The sequence below is a fragment of the Trichechus manatus genome, unplaced genomic scaffold (assembly GCF_000243295.1).
Source record: "Trichechus manatus latirostris isolate Lorelei unplaced genomic scaffold, TriManLat1.0 scaffold00170, whole genome shotgun sequence".
NCBI lineage: Eukaryota > Metazoa > Chordata > Mammalia > Sirenia > Trichechidae > Trichechus > Trichechus manatus.
The window spans coordinates 1,584,944-1,602,243 of NW_004444106.1; the positions used below are offsets into that span (position 1 = coordinate 1,584,944).

General features: G+C 48.0%; 1 protein-coding gene across 1 annotated transcript in view; it reads right to left on the bottom strand.

The window, feature by feature from the left end:
- The window catches only part of GSG1L (GSG1 like), a 94,408-nt gene extending 86,821 nt beyond the window's left edge, over positions 1–7,587 (bottom strand). Inside the window, exon 1 of the mRNA XM_023740972.1 lies at positions 7,443–7,587. Coding sequence (XP_023596740.1) covers positions 7,443–7,527 — 85 coding nt within the window. The 5' untranslated portion in view covers positions 7,528–7,587. The remainder of the gene's footprint in view (positions 1–7,442) is intronic.
- Between the last annotated feature and the right edge of the window lie 9,713 nt (positions 7,588–17,300).

A 17,300-nucleotide genomic window follows, 5' to 3' on the forward strand; every position in this document is an offset into this window, starting at 1 on the left:
GCTATTTTTTTAAATCCAGGCCGCCTTACTCTACAGCAGAAGTTGGAAAACTATTTCTGTAAAGGACCAGACAGTAAATATTTTCAGCGTTGCAGGCCATACAGTTTCTGCCACAACCACTCAGATCTGCCACTGTAACATGAAGGCAGCCATAGACAATATGAATGGGTGTGACTGTGTTCCAGTAAAACTTTATTTATAAAAGCAGTCTCTACTTCGCTGACCCCCTAATCTCTAAGCCATAAGTCTCCAGGTAACACAAAAGGTTTGCGCTTGACTACTAATCTAAAGGTTGGCTATTCAAACCCACCCAGCAGTGCTGCAGAAGAAAGTCCTGGAAATTTACTTCCATAAAGATTACAGCCAAAAAAGCCCTATGGGGTTGCCATGAGTTGGAATCAACTTGATGGCAATGGGTTTGTTCTTTTGTTGTTCTCAAGGTCAGGATCCTAACCACTGTGCTACACGGCCTCTGGAGTCTGATAGCTCACATCCCTCCAACTGCTTGCTGGTTGACGCTATGAGCCTCAGTTCCTTGTCTGTAAAATAGGTCTCTGAGCAGTATGTACGTCACAGCGTGGTTGGGAGGATTAGAACAGACTACAAATGCAAAGCTCTCAGCCAGGGCCTGGCATGTGGTAAATGTTTGATAAATGGCGGCTATAAGTCAGAATCAACTTGATGGCAGCTAACAACAACAATTACTTATTATTTCCAGCACTGACTCCTGCCGGGTCTTCGGAGCAGACTGAATTCCCTCTAATAGCGATACCTTCTGGAACCATGAGCAAGTTAGCCGAGCAGAGATCCGCAGACACCTGGACAGCACCCTCACGGTAATCCACCAACTGGACTGGTTTCCCTGGGCCTCATCGGGCCCTGCTGTTGCCTTCTCCTCCCTCACCACCCCGTGAATCCCACTACTCCGGTTCCCGCAGGCTGTGGGTGGAGTTTGCCTGAGTTCTAATGAGCCCAGTGCCCCTTCAGCATGGCCCTCTGCCCCACTCTTCCTGGGGCACACCAAGCAGACCAGTGCCAAAAGTCCCCAGAAGACTGACTCTATCCTGCCTCCTCCCCCCAAGGACCCACTGCACCAGGAAAGGTGGGAATATGGTGGTTGGCAGAATGATTCTCTAATCCTGTAACACATGTTACATGGACCTCCCTCTGCCCCCGACCACCAGCAGCCACTGAGCAGAGGTTCACCAAAGACATACTTTCCCCAAGCCTTCTGACTCTTCCCAAATATCTCTCTTTGTGGTTTATTGAGACCATTGGTCAGTTTTCTTTCCACCACAGGACATAAGAACATTGACCCCTAACCTTGGTACCCTCTGGGGACCAATCTGCATCGGGTCCAGCTATTTGGTCTTTGAGTTTATTCCCACACATTTCTCATTGTCCCCATGCTAAAGCCCTAAGGAGTTTTGTGGCAGGGTCTGGGGTTGGGCCACCTGAGTTCATGTCCTGGTTCAACAACTTACTAGCTATGTCACTTGAGGCAAGTTGGTTTTCTCATCTGTGGAATGGAGGTAATATCAGCTCCCCCATCACAAGGAAGCTATGAGGAATAAAGGTGGAATAAATTAATGCATGTGGCATGCTTAACCCAATGCCACATATGGTACCATCTCAGTCATTGTTGGCTATTATAATTAGTTAGTGGTAGTAGTCTGGTTAAAAAGCCAAGATATCACTTTGATGACTAAGGTATGTCTGATCCAAGGCGTATTCTTTTCAATTGCCTCATATGTAGCAATGGCTGAACGATGAAAAAGGAAGATGGAAGAAGAACTAATGCATTTGAATTGTGGTGTTTGTGAAGCATATTGGATATGTTGTGCATTGCCGGAAGAACAAACAGTCCTGGAGGGAGTACAGCTAGAATGCTCTTTAGAAGTGAGAATGGTGAGACTTTGGTTCACTTACTGTGGACATGTCATCAGGAGGGACCAATCACTAAAGAACGACATCATGCTTGGTAAAGTAGAGGGTCAGAGAAAATGAAAGACACCTTCAATGAGATGGACTGAAACAATAGTCACAACAATGGACTCAAACATACCAACCATCATGAAGACGGCATAGGACTGGGCAACGTTTCGTTCTCTTATATATAAGGTTGCCACGAGTTAGAGCCGACTCGACGGCGACTAACAAGTAGTCTGGTTCAACTAGGGGCTGTCCCAAACCCTGATTTCTTCTTTACCCTTGAAGGTATTGACCTTGAGCTGAGGATCATTCGGTGTGAGCTGATTCAGGAGACATCAGAACCCAACCTCGCCCCAGATGGACTCAGTTGATGGGCCTCTCCTCAACACTGAAGAGTACAGCTTCCCATTTCTTCCAGGCAAAGCAGGTCAGATGGTCGGCTCTTTTCTCAGCAGCTTTAATGTTCATCTCCTGGTATCACACCACTCCGCTCCCAGACATGAATATAAAATTCTTTCTCACCACCGCTTGCTGCTTTGTTCTTATTACATCATCTGGCTTCATACTTCTCAGTTACTGTTTTCTGAGGACTAAAAGCCAGCTCTGTTTCTCCTGGTCACTCCTGCGGTGTGATATTATGAAAAGAGCAAAGGGCTTTGAAGCCAGCTGGAGCTGGGTTTAATCCCAGCTCCGCAATTTACCAGCTGTGTGACCTTGGGCAAGTCAATTAACCTCTCTGAGCCATGGATTGTTTATCTGCCTGAAATTATGGACACAATCTTATTTTCTTCCTCAGTGGGACTCCCCACTAGGAGGGAACCTAGGTTTTTTTTGTTTTGTTTTGTTTTTTGGGAGGTGAAAACTTTAATAAGCCCTTTGAGACAGAGGAAAGAGCCCCCCCCCCCCAAGTAGCATGCTTGAAGAATTGTAGATAGCTGCCTTTGGTTGACAACCAATTTTTGTTTTGTGATTGGAGTAAGCAAGTTGAGGGGAAGGGAAAGATGCTTGGGGTAATAAAGGGGATTCTTTGATGGTTGGTGGAAGGAAAGAAAAGGATGAAGAGGCTGACAAGGGAGACGAGCCTGGATGACCCACAGTACATCATGCCCAGCCCATTTAAGATGGAACTTGACCATCTCCCCCAACCTGCTCTTTTCCTGCCTTCCCCATCTCAGTGAGATCATTGCCCATCAGGTCCCAAGCCAAACACCAGCCAGGCCACCACCCAGACCAGAGGCTCTTCATTTTTTTATGCCATGGACCCTCTGGCATCAGGACCTATGGACCCCTTTTCAGAATAATGTTTTCAGCTGCATAACACAAATCACATATGATTACAGAGGAAGCCAATTATATGGAAATATGGCTGGCAAAATAGTAGAACAAATTGTGACATAGGAACCTGTGTATTCCCTCTTTAACACATTAAACAACAAGGGTCAGTGGGGTCTCTAATAAATATTGTACGTTTGCAACAGTGCATTTCAAGATATCTGCAACAACAGTAGTATGATATGAAAAATATGGAATTCAATCAGTGGCTCCATCACAGGTGCTGCTCCCACGACTGTGGTTTGTTGCCTCCACTCATATTGGAAGGAAATGCTAAATGTCAATTAGAAGTTAGGGAAATAAAGATTTTTTTTTCCCCCCATACACATCCATGAATCCCCTGAATTCTGTGGACTCCAAGTTAGGAACCCTTGACCTAGATTCTGTTTTTCTTTAATAGCCCCTTCCCCCTCCTCCCCCGCCCCCCACCATCTCTCCTTATCAGCCCCCAAGCCCTGGTGACTGTGGCTCTTTACTGTCAGCATGGCTGCTTGCATCTTTCCATTCCCACTGCACTGGGTTAGGGCCTCACCGTTTCTCACCTCAGTTACTACCACAGCCTCCAGGCTGGCCTCCCCGCCTCCACTCTTGCTCCTCTCCATCCGTCCTCCACTCTGAACCCAGAGAGGTCATTCCAAATTGCAAACCTGGCCACATCACCCCTTGCTCTGAATTTCTCAGTGGCTCCCTATCGCCTACCTAGTAAAATCTAAAGACCTCTGCAAAGCACCAAGACCTTCAACAGCTCTCCAGCCTCATCTCTCATCACTCTTACTCTCCCTGCCCTCCACTGTTCTCAACTACTCCAAAGTTCCCAGAACAGGCCCCCTTTCTCATAGCCTTGTGCCCATGCTGTTCCCTCTGCCTGGAATCTCCTCCCCAAGTTGTCCAACAAACAAATGCTTACTTATTTTCCAAATCCCAGCTCAAGTGTTGCCTTCTCCACCCCTCACCCCACCCCACCCCCCACTCTCTGGGTAAATGTAGGTGCCCCTCTTCAAGGATTCTCAACACACCTGGTTCATAGAGATCAACATATTAAGTTATGATTGTTGGACATGCCTGCCTCTCTATAAGACTGTAAACCTCACGAGGGCAAGGACTGAGTCTGTTTTTCTTCAACTCTCCCAACCTGGTACAGTGTCTGGTGCCCAGTAAACCTTCAGTGAATATTGATTGAGCAAATATAACAAACAGGACTTCAGTCCTGAATACCTGGGGCTGGGGTGAGCAGGGCCCAAAATTGACCTTTTGCCGTGAGAATTGTTATGTTTTTCTTTTCTTCCCTTTTCAAGTACGCTGAGATTCCCCACACCCTGGGAATGACAGGTCACCCGTGTTTTAATCTATAGTGCAGGCTACCCTTTCTTGAATTCAGCTCTCTGTCCTTTGCGGGACCCCGTCTGTTACACATATCCAAACCAAACCAAACTCATTGTCGTCAAGTAAATTCCAACCTATAACGACCCTATAGGGCAGAGTAGAACTGCCCATAGGGTTTCCAAGGAGTGGCTGGTGGATTCGAACTGCTGACCTTTTTGGTTAGCAGCCAAGCTTTTAACCACTGCGCCACCAGGGCTCTGCTTCCTGTACTCCTTGTCTCTTCAGCTTCAGCTTCCGCTCCCTGGTTCCTTGGCTGCTCGGACCCTTGGGTCTCTTGGGCTGCCCCAGACTCTGCCCTGCTAGGGCAAGTGTTACAAAGCTCTTTAGATCTACCAATAAATGCCTAGAGGCACCCCACTCTGCCAGGAAGCCTCCTGCCCAAAGGCACTCAGCTCTCTTGCTCTGTGCGTCGGCTCCTGTGCCGTCTCGTGCCAGTCTCATAGTTCTGCTGCCACCATTTCTCTGCCACGGCTTCTTACCAACTGCACCATCTTCAGTGTTACAGCTTTCCTTACTTCCTCTGAGTCCTCACCAGGATGTTCTTTGATGTCCATAATTCCACCAAGAGTCTCTTCAAGGCAATCTAGGCTTTTACTATTAGGCACCTTAAAACTCTTCCAGTCTCTACCCACTCAGTTTCAAAACCGCTTCCATATTTTAGACATTTGTTAGAGCTGCATCCCACTCTCGGTACCAAATTCTATCTTAGTTATCTAGTGCTGCTATAACAGAAATACCACAAATGGATGGCTTTAACAAACAGAAATTTATTCTCTCACAGTTTAAGAGGCTAGAAGTCCAAATTCAGGGTGCCAGCTCCAGGGGAAGGCTTTCTCTCTGTGTCAGCTCTGGGGGAAGGTCCTTGTCATCAATCTTCCCTGGTCTAGGAGCTTCTTGGTGCAGGGACCCCAGTTCCAAAGGATGTGCTCCACTCCTGGCTCTTCTTGCTTGGTGGTAATGAGGTATGTGTATGAAAGAATCATGGCTAGAAAAGCCAAGGGGTGGCCTGTGGTGCAGTGGATAGCTTTTGTGTGGCCTTTCTCATCATGGTCTTATAACTCCCACCAAATAATTGGGTGTGACCATGCTAATCAGGTATATGGACCCCTAACAAAGGGACTGATCAGTTTTGCCATCCTGCTAGGCTTAAAATGAGCCATCCCAGAGGTGGAAAGGAGAGGATCTCACCACCAACAAGGAAGAAGAGTAAGGAGCGGAGTGTGTCCTTTGGACCTGGGATCCCTGTGCTGAGAAGCTCCTGGAACCAGGAGACAGAAAGAGAGAGAGAGAGAAAGTTGTAACACTGAAGACGGCAAGATGTGGAGGCACAGAAAATGTGGCAGGAGAGACCAGTAGGAGATGGCGCAGTGGGCTTCCTGGCCCACACAGTGAGAAAGCTGAGTGCCTTTAGGCAGAAGGCTTGCTGGTGGAGTGGGGTGCCTCCGGATACTTGGTGGAGCTAGGTTTGCCAACCCATGGAGCTAGAGCTGAGGGCCTTGGGGCCGAGGTTTACTGGTGGAGTGGGGTGCCTCGGGGCACTTATTGGCAGAGCTAAAAGACCTTTGTAACACTTGCCCGAGCATGGCAGAGGCCAGGTCCAGGGACCAAGGGCCGGGGAGAGAACCGCCTGTGAGTACAGCTGAGAAGAGGCTGTCCTGATGGAAGAACTGTCCCCTGAGCACTCCTGACCCTGAATTGTAACTTGTCACTTCCCTAATAAGCCTCATAATCATATGTATAGACATACCTCAATTAGGGGGCCCTTATTTCCTTTACCAAAAGGCTTATCTTTTCAGTTTCATTAAGTAAAGAGTTCTTTCAGTGCATAAAGAATAAAGTTAAATCTATAGAAATTCAATTTACATTTGGCTTTTTAGGAACAGATGTCTGACACAGCCAAGCCACCACTCTCTCCGTCAGTTTACTCTGAAGTTATAGTTTATGGGCTCCTTTCACTCCTTTCTGGCACACACCCCACTTAACCCCTTAGGATCTGGATCTGTTGAAACTGTGCTCTGGGCATCTGGCCACCAAATCCAATGGCCTTGTCTTGGGGTCCTCTGTCTCCACCTCTCTGAGGCATATGATGCTGTTGACCTTCATATGCATATTATAGGATGTATATGATTCTTCATAAAACCCTCAAAATCCTTGGCTCCTTAGATTTTTCTCTAAGATATCTGCCCACCCTACTCCTGCCCCTGTGTTTCCAGATGTGTTTGTTCAGCCAACTTCCTACGTGGCATCTCCACTTGGGTGCCTCAAAAGCAAATAAGCTAAAGCAGATGTGTGATGCGCCCTCACCCCAAATAGCCTCCTCCTCCACTTTACATCTCTGTGAATGGCACCACCATCTGTCCAGTTCTGCACAACCACCTCCTTCTCCCTCATCCCGCAAATCCATCACCAAGCCTTGTGGTTTTTGTCTCCTCAATACATCTCAAGTTAATCTACCTTCCCTCCAAGTCTTAAGCTCCATGAGGGCTGGAACTGTCTATTTTTGCCCATTACTATAACCACAGAACTCAGCACAGTGCCTGCCACATGACAGAGGCTCCATACATACTTACTGAATGAGTGAATAAGTGAGCAAACAAATCTCATTTTACAAATGGGAAAACTGAGGCTCAGGGCACAGAAGGTCACCCAGTAGGTACAACCAGGACTTAACCCAAGGTTTGGTCCATTGTGAAGGTTTCTCTGTGGCTCTAAGCACCTGGGTATGGTGTACTCTTGCTCCATTCACTGACACTATCCCATGCTTCTGGCTACTGGCCTGAAGCCCACTGCCTTACCTGAGAGCACTGTGAAGACAGCTGCGAAGGCATTGAGTTTGAGCCCATCGATGACGTTGCTGGAGTGGAAGAGCTCGAGACACATGAGGCTGAAGCCAACCACCAGCAGGAGAATATAGAGCACCTCGGAGACCACCGACAGCCACAGGACCCCTGTGTGACAAAGGCAGAAAGGCCATGAGGTGAGGGGCACACCATGGTGGACTCTCCCTGTGTTCACTCTACCCTACACCCATTAGAGCTAGCAAGTCATTTTAGAATAGACCTCAGTTCTAGGCGTGGGTCCTGATTAATCTAAGGATATCATGGCAGTCTCATCCTCCTCACCAGTGACTGGCTAAGGAAACCAAGCTTAAGCCAACTGGAACGTGGCATTCTCTGAGTGACGATTATGGGTCCAGGGTGGAATGGAGGGAAGCATTCTTATCCTGTGGCTGCCCTTCTCTTTCTCATCTGGCAGACGATTGCTACTGGAAGCCATCATATGCCCATAAGGGCCACTGGCCATAGGACGAAGCTGACACTGTAACTGCTGAGCAGAGTGATGGAAAGATGACATCGTTGAGCCACTGAATCAACAGCTCTGAGAGCTACCCTACTCTGGACTTCTTTGGATATAGGATAGATTTCCTTATTGTTAAGCTGCTTTGTGTCAGGTTCTCTATTGCCTGCAGCTATAAGCATCCCAACTTACATGTACATCATTCTTGTCCCTCGGAGGACACTTAAATTTTTATCTGACCTGTGCCCTGCCCCATTGGATGTAATTCCAAGGAGTCAATCTCCTGGGATACAGAGGAGGACAGAGATAATAGTCACAACAATGGACTCAAACATACTAACAATCACGAAAATGGCACAGGACAGGAATGAGCCTCTCTGTGCCTCAGTTTTCTCATCTATAAAGTGGGGATAATAATAGTATCTATCTCAGGGTACAGGTCAGATAAAAATTTAGGTGTCCCGTGTGATGGTTAATGTTATGTGTCAACCTGGCTAGGCTATGATTCTCAGTGGTTTGGCAGACACGATGTAATCCCCTTCCAGTTTGTGATCTGATGTGAGCAGCCAATTGTTGAAAGGGGAGTTTCCTTGGGGGTGTGGCCTGCCTCCAGTACATAAATGGATGTTCTGGCAAAGCTCACGCTCTTTCTCAACCCTGCACTCTTCTTGTCACCTGACCTCCAGTTCTTGGGACATAAGCCTGCAGAAGTCTCTGGCCTGTCACCTGACCTGCAGATTTTGGATTCATCAGCCCCTGCAATCACACGAGCCAGAAGAGGCCTTCAGCCTGCCACTTGACCCACGGATTTGGTATTTACAAGCCCCCAGAACTGTGTGGGCCATTTTCTCACAATTGCATGAGCCATTTCCTTGAAGTAAATTTCTATATACGTATATATTTATACATGCTTCACTGGTTTTGCTCCTCTAGAGAACCACCCAGACTAAGACATCCCTTGAGGGCAAGAATGATGTGTATGTAAGTTGGCATGCTTATAGCTGCAGGCAACAGAGAACCTAAACCTAACAATAAGGAAATGTATTTCATATAAAAAGAAGTCCAGAGTAGGGTAGCCCTCAGGGCTGATTGGCTCAGTGGCCCAATGATGTACAAGGATTCAATAACACAGCAATATCAAGAGCTTGTGCCTAACATATCGGGAGAGCTCAATTCATGTGAGATATTGTTACAGCTGTTGTTTTTATACGGAAGGTACACCATGGCAATATATCTACTGGTGCCTGGAAATGGAGCCCAGAGGCTCTGAACTGAGCTCAAGGCTGGAGGGAGAAATGAAATTGTGGGAGAAGATAAGATTTCTGAGAAAAAAGGGTAGAGTGGAAGATGGAATGAGCTAGGAACACATCCATGTGACTTACCCTCCAAGCCATACTAGCCACATGGTTCAAGTGTAGCCCATACTCTAGGGCTTGGCCCATCAGAGATGGGCACATGATCCAAGTCAGTTCAATGAGAGTCAGCCACGGGACTTTTGCTGGGACTACTAGGAAAGAGGATCTCTTCCTTTCCACTGGGTTTGAGGCTGGGAGGGTGTAAGGATGGAGCTGATTGAATCACTGGGTGTCAAGAGCCTTCCTGAGAGTAAAGCCAACAGTAAGGAAGGTAGAGCCAAGAGATGGAGGGAGATTGTATCCTGATAACATTGTTTGAGCCCCTAGATCCAGCCATGCCTGAAGCCAGCCCCTTGTTCTTTCAATCATATGAACCAGTTAACTCCTTGTCTTTGCCTAAGCAGTTTGAGATAAAATTTATATCACTTGCAACCAAGTCCTGATCTTCAGGTTATACTCTCCCTGAAGCTGTCAAACATGTCCTTTCCTACCTCTCTGCCTTTGCACAAGTTGTTCCTTCTACCTGGAATGTCCTGGGGACATTCAGTAAATAGGTCTGAACAAACAAACAGCAAATTCTGAGTCCCTATCAACTCCCTGAGAGAGACGCTAGATTCTGAAACAGCCACTATTATCCTTAGCATGACGGGACTTCTAGAGCTTTGAGGACTTTTTTTTCTTTTTTTTTGGGCTACAAAAATATCACATCTCCTGGGCAATCCTTTGGATTTTTGTATGAGAATAATGTACTCTTGGCAGCCTAGATGTTGTTAAAACACCCCCTGGCAGCGCACACTCACAGCCTACCAGGCCCTTCGCTGGGACAAAGCCCACCCAGCTGCAGGGAGGAAAGAGGAAATGTAGGGTGGTCTGGGCCACCCCAGGAGAGAGGCGTCAGGGCTGAGCTGGAGGATGATACCCTACAGGCTCCATGGCACCCCACCCACAGGGTGGTTTCGTTCCCCTTCCAGCAGTCTTTCCTCCTGGTACCCCTCCTCCAGGACTGGCAGAGGCCCCCTTACTAGGGTACTGGTTGCTAACTCAGCTGCCTCCCCTGTCCCTGCCCCCACTCCCCCAAGGGAGGCACTCATGCCTGTCCACACGGGCCCTGGGCCAGGGCTCCGCCTCCACCTGCCCTCCCAGCACTGCCTAGCTCTTCTCTTTCAGACCCGATGGGAGATGGGATGGGGCATGGAGGTTGGGATGCTCCAGAAGTAAGTTAACCATGGAGGAACAGGCACTAGTATCTCGGATGCCTGGCTGGGGTTGTGCTTCTTCTTCCCACTGGATTTACTTCCTTGTCATTCACTGGGCGCAGGAGCATCTGTCTGAAAGTTTCAGCTCACCCAAACCAAGGAAATGAATAATAATAATTTGCTGTTGTTGTTATGCTAATAATAACAGCAATAGTCACAACAAGGGCCAACAGTTACTGAGTGTTGATAATGTGCCAAGTCATAATCGACAATGTTAGCGCTCCAACCAATCTCCTCGGGTCTCTTGTTAGTGTTTCTGTCTTTGGAGGATTGTCCTTAGACAACTGAAGCCCATCTTGCTTTTCCCTCTTTCCTGTCGTCAACTAATGGCTGACCAGTCATGCCCTGCCCTTTGCCTTTGCTGGAGCAACTCACACTGCAGAGGTCCTGAGGGGTCAGGCTGAAGCCGCCCTTCCTGGGACTTGGCCTGAGATGGTCCCCCTACCTTCCTCCCCTGCCCTGTCCTGCTCCCCATTTCCCTTATCAGTCTCCCCTGGGAGTGTTTCCTTTATAAATCACTTGTGCACAAGTTCTCATCTCAGGTCCGAATCTGGGGAATTCGACCTCAGACATAAGTGTCCATGTGCATTATCTCCCCAAATCCTCATAACAACCCTGGAATGTATCATCTATATTACAGATGATGAAACTTAGGTTCAGAGGGATTAAGCAACTAGTCTACACAGCCAGACGGTGGTATAGTCTGGATTCATACCCAGGCCTCTTTGACGCGAGAGACTATCCTGAGTAGAGAGGTTGTAATCTGGCAGGATAGAGTGGCCACTTTGAAATCATATCACTCTTCCACTCTTGGACTGGTTGCCATGGACTGTCTGGGTGTGGAGCATAGGGATTCCTGGCTAAGGGTCTCATTCTAGGTGTCCTCCAGTATCCAAACAATTCCTGAGCCAGGATTCCGGGAGGAGACGGACACTGAGTGGGAAGGGTGGCCCTTTGGTTCTCAGTGATTCTGAGCCCAGCTAGCCACCAGGGGTGATGGAGAAGACCCTATGTTGGAGTAGATGGGTACTGAAGACTCTTGGAAGTGAGGTTGAGGAAGCTGAACTTGACCCATGTGGCAGAGGCAAGTGAGGACACGCTGAAGGGTCTAAGCAAGGGAGCAGCATGATCTTGTATGTGCTGGGGGGACCACTCTCTCAGGAGAGCCAAGAATACACTGAAAGGAAAGGAAACATATAGGAGGGGAGACCTGCTAGAGGCCTTGGCCACTCTCCATGCCAGAGATGATGGTGGCCTGGGCCATGGCAACAATGGGGGTGAGGGCAAGTGTGCAACTTGACGGTATCTGAAGGGTGGATTCCGTGGGACAATGGCCTATGAATGCAGTGGCTACAGCACATGTGAGGTCCAGAATGGTGTCATGTTTCTGGCTTGGACAACTGAGCAGATGGTGATGTTTTTCACGGAGAATGGGAAGATATAAGGCAGGAAGATGATGAGCCACTTGTGGACAAGCCAAGTCTGCATGAGCAGTGGAACACCCAGCGGGGATGTCCACAAGGCAGCTGGAGCCCAGACGGAGATCTGAGGGCATTGGCAAGAAGTAGGCATCACTAACTGTTTGCTGTTATTGTCAAACAGATGGTAGCTGAAGGCATGGGAGTGGACGAGGTGCCCTGTGAAAACATGTGAGCAAAAGAGAAAAGGGTAGAAGGTGGCGTCCATGGGAACATCAATACTTAAGGGGAGGGGGACAGAGGAAAGGGCCTGTGAAGGTGTAGCCTACACTGTGTATGGCCACCCACCCCCTTGCCTGTGCACTTGCACGGTGCCAGCACCTGCATCTCTTTGCCTGAGGGCTTGCTCTGGTCTCCAGTACCCACTCCACCCACTGTGACAGGTTGGATGTGCTGAGGAATTAACATCCCCCCCCACCCACGCCTGCAGCAACAGCCCTCAGTCAATACCCTAGGTGCATAGCACGGAAGGGTGTGATCTACAAATCCGTGTTTCCCTATGGCAGAGGTGGTTTTAAGTAGTGTTAAGCAACAACATTAAATTGTTTGAATCAGTGAAAAAGCTATCCACTTTCCAATTAGTTCTTAATTCTTATTACCTCAATCAAAAGAGTCTCTGTTTGGTGCTGATGTGTCCTTAACACCTTTCTAACACTTGCTAATTTTTTTAAAACAAAGAGAAGGCCAGCCTCAGGCTCAGAATCTTGAGCATTTCCTAGTCAGGCTTGAATAACATTTTGACAGTTTCTTTTTGGGGTGGTGACTCGCCATTGCCCCCATCCTCCCATCCCTCCCCCCAACCTGGGCTATTTACCATTTACCCTCTCTGCCCTACTCTGTGCCCCAGGAGACTGACTCTTTAGACCTGCATGCCCAGGCTCCCTGACACTCTGGCTTCTGATTGGGTTCAGAAAGGGTGGGAGGAGAGAGTCAGGGTATTTCTTCCCTGCTCCCTCCCTGTTTTGAGCCACATCTCTAGCAGTGGCTTCTACCACCTACCAATGACTACAGCTTCCCAAGATTCATCCTCCCGGCGGCGCTAGTTCTCACTGGCTCCAGAACGCTGTCCTGCCTTTCTCTCCTTCAGGCCTGGAGGTGGCAACAGCTCCCCAGTGTTGCTAGCCTTTGGGTGCCTCAAGTTCCTTTAGCCCTTCCCATGCCTCTTGTAAGGAGTTCTGTCATTAAAGTGTTTCATTTGAACCATTTGGAGAATTCTGTTTCTTGAAGGGGCCCTGTCTGTGCTTTAACAAGCCCTCCAGGCAATGATGATGCACACCAAAATTCCAGAACCACCTATCTAAAGCTCCCTTTTGAATGTACAAAATGTGAGTCCATTTAAGGAAAAATTCAGTCAATGACAGGACTGTGTGCGTTGGGGTCTAGCAAATAGAAGGAAGGTGGTATGGGAATAATTACGATCAGGAATCATTGCGTGATGCCTGCCACTGTCACTACCAGTGTGTGGAATGCATATACAGTGGAGTAAAGGGAAGCAGAGAAGACAGAGGGCTGGCCGCCTCAGGTGGGGCCTCACTTTGGTGAGGCTGGGGAAAGGCTCAGTAATAAAGGAGATGATTGTTCCAAGCCTCCAAAACTTGCCGCTAACGGCTTGATTTGCAGTGGAGAACAGGTGACCTCCAGGGGCCAGAAGAAATGAAATGATTTCTCATCAGGTGAGGGGTCTGTGGGGTGATAGCTAATCCTGTTAGCTGCACTTTTTGCCTTTTTAAAAAACTGCCTCGTGACACCAACTCTGACCCTTGATTGATGGAATTGATGGGTTTGCAAGAGCAATTTCCGTCTCACTCTGGAGCCCTTCTTTGCAGAGATAGCTTCCAGGGCCATCTCCTTGGCTGTGTGGAAAAACACGGGAGGACACCGAGTCTTGGCTCTGTGACCTTGGGGGGCGGAGAGGAGCTTAATCCTCTGTCTCTCAGTTTCCTCATTTGAAAAATGGACATAATAAACGTGTCATGAGGGTTAAATGAGACAATATCTCTAAATCACAAGCCTGGCGCTTGGAAAGTATTCCAGGAAGTTTAAGTATGACTATTTTTACTAGAAAGTATAATTCTTAGCAATTATGATAATTATAAGAGGCAGTGAGGCAGAGGGGCGAGGAGCATGGACTCTAAGCCAGGCTGCCTGGGTTGATGAGCTCTGCCAGGTACTGGCTGGGAGATTTGGGGCAAGCGATACGTCCCTACTGAACCTCAATTTTCTCACCTGTAAGTTGACGAGAAATATAGTACCCACTTCACGGACTGTTAAATGAGTTCATTGATGAGTTAAGTACTTAGGAGAGTGCCTGGCACCCAGCAAGTGCTATACAAGTGTTAGATGTTACTATTATTGTTGTTGTCGTTTCTAATGTTATATAGCCAAGGGGGAATAAGACACCTGAGACAAGTGCATATCCACCACTGGTGTTATGGATTGAATTGTGGCCCCCTAAAATGTGTATCAATTTTGCTAGGCCATGATTCCCACTATTGTGTGGCTGTCCACCATTTTGTGTTCTGATGTGATTATCCCATGTGTTGTAAAACCTCATCTCTGCCTGTGGTTAAAAAGGCAAGATTAGGTTATGTTAAGGAGGATTAGGGTGGGCTACAACACTCTTACTTGGGTCACAGCCCTGATCCAATATAAGGGGAGTTTCCCTGGGGTGTGGTCTGCATCACTTTTTATCTTACAAAAGATAAAAGGAGAGAGAAGGACCTCATACCACCAAGAAAGAAGTGCTGGGAGCAGAACGAATCCTTTAGGCCCAGAGTCCCTGTGCTAAGAAGCTCCTAGACCAGGGCAAGAATGATGATAAGGACCTTCCCCCAGAACCAACAGAGAGAGAAAGCCTTTCCCGGGAGCCGGCTCCCTGAAATCGGACTTCTAGCCTCCTAGACTGTGAGAGAATAAATTTCTGCTTATTAAAGCCATCTACTTGTGGTATTTCTGTTATAACACCACTAGATAACTAAGACAACTGGACAAACAAAACCATTGTGGGTATCAGAGGGGAAATGTTGCAAAATCGTATGAAACCCCAAGAAGCAACAGCATTTCAAGAGAAAGCATGTTTTTAAAAAATCCATCAGTTTAACTCATCAAAATCAATAAGTCATGGCACAGTGGCAGCTGGCTGTGAGAGCAGTGACAAGCCCCCTGATACTGAGCATGTTAGATCATGTAAATGACGCAGTCTGGCCTCTGGGCTGGAAGCGACTCTGTGACAGCTGCTGTTTGCAAAATGTCAATACCAGAAGCTCAGAGGCAGAAGGTCAGAGGCCTGGAAGAACTGCAGGGAGAGACTTTGGAGGTCACTGAGTCCCCAGCCCTCACTGTGCAGATGAGACAACTGAGGCCCAGGAGCAGCTAGGACTTGCCCATGTCCCAAAGCAAGTTGGAGGCAGAGCCAGGATAGGAGGCGGGTCCTTCCATCTCCCCAGCTGGCTTTATGTCGTGTGGCCGGGGAGTGGGTTGAATCTATCAGAGGCACAGGGATTAAGGTTTTGGGGGAAGGAGTTGTCTCAAAGAGGGAGCTGTGGCGAGACCAGTGGGTGGTGGGCTACACCCTGAGTTTGAGTCTTGATGCTACAGGACTTTGGTGGGGGGGCCTCTTTGCTGCTCTGGCCCTCAGTTTCCCTCCCAGCAAAACTAATAGATTCTCAAACAAGCTGCCACCAGGCCAAATCCAGCCCTAGTAAACGTCTTGTTTGGCCCACACAGTATTTTAAAAATATCTGAATTCATTATCAACATTTTAAAATAGGAAACTTCACATAAAAATTCAGATTTCTGGATTGGTTTGCAAAATGGGTAGATGGAATGGTACTGGACCTGCACCCCCACACGGTGACAACGGTGGGGCTGAGCTAGGCTGGTCAGCACAGACTCCACCAGCCCCCTTCACTCCTTAATGGTTCCTGCCTGGCCCTGTGAGCGTTTGGGTTTACAGCCCCAGCACATGGTGAGGTCTAAATGCATTTCTACCCCTGACATTCTGCAGCAATGAAGCGCTTCAAAACTCTGTGTGGGCTCCCTGATACCTACCCCTAAGGGTGAAGTACCCAGCAGACTCTCAGTTATCCAGCTGGTTAAGGGACCAGGGGTTCTAGCAAACACCACACCACCCCACACAGGAACCTGTTTTCAGAGTTAGAGTCAAAGGAAAGCTCTAAAAGTATGCCCAGACTGATTTAACCAACCAAGAGTAGATCCATGAGCTCTTCCTAAAAGCCATCTTGTCTACCCCAAGCCCTGCATCTTGTCCACAAAGGCCAAGAGAAGGTGAGTTGCTCAAGGTCACAACACTGGGAATCTTTCTTAATGAGTCAAGAAAACCTTCTAGATGTTGACTTGAGGTCATAGTGGAGACCCTCAGCGGCTGCTCCAGTGGGATGTGCAAAGACTGTTGGGTAGCAGTGTGCAGAAATGGAAGGGGAGATGTACTCAAATGCCAATTAATGTGCTACTTTCAAAACACAGGCCCTGAGTGTGACTGCTTTCTGCAAAACCACCTCTGATTTGGCTCCCCTTTTTCTAAAGCCTAAAAAAGCGGGGTCCAAAAACCAGCAGCATTGGCATCACCTGGGAACCTGTGGGAAATGCAGAATCTCAGTCCCTGCCCAGACCTACTGACTCAAGATCTGTATTTTTTTTAAACTGTGCTTTAAGTGAAAGTTCACAATTCAAGTTAGTTTCTCATACAAAAATGTATACACACATTGTTATGTGACCCTAGTTACTCTCCCTATACTGTGCCAGCACACTCCTCCTTTCCACCTCGGATTTCCTGTGTCCATTCAACCAGCTCCTGACCCTCTCAGCCTTCTCATCTCGCCTCCAGACAGGAGCTGACCATTTAGTTCCATGTATCTACTTGAGCTAAGAACCACATCTTCACGATAAATCATTTTATGTCCCACAGTTCAGTCTAATCTTTATCTGAAGAGTTGGCTTTGGGAATGGTTTTAGTTTTGGGCTAATAGAGAGTCCAGGGGCCATGCCTTCCGGCGTCCCTCCAGTCTCAGCAAGATCTGCATTTTAACCATTTTAACCAGATCTCCAGATGATTCAAATGCGTGTCAAAGCGTGCGAGCAGTGGTCTACAAAAAAAATTTCAAATGTCTTCATACGACATTCAATGCCCTTGACAAGTGGGTCCCAAGCAACACTGCTCACTCTTCCCCTCAGAGCCAGCCAGCCAGCCAGGGTGCTGCAGCTTCTTGAAAATTCATGCCCTCCCATGCCTCCAGGCATGGCCCCAC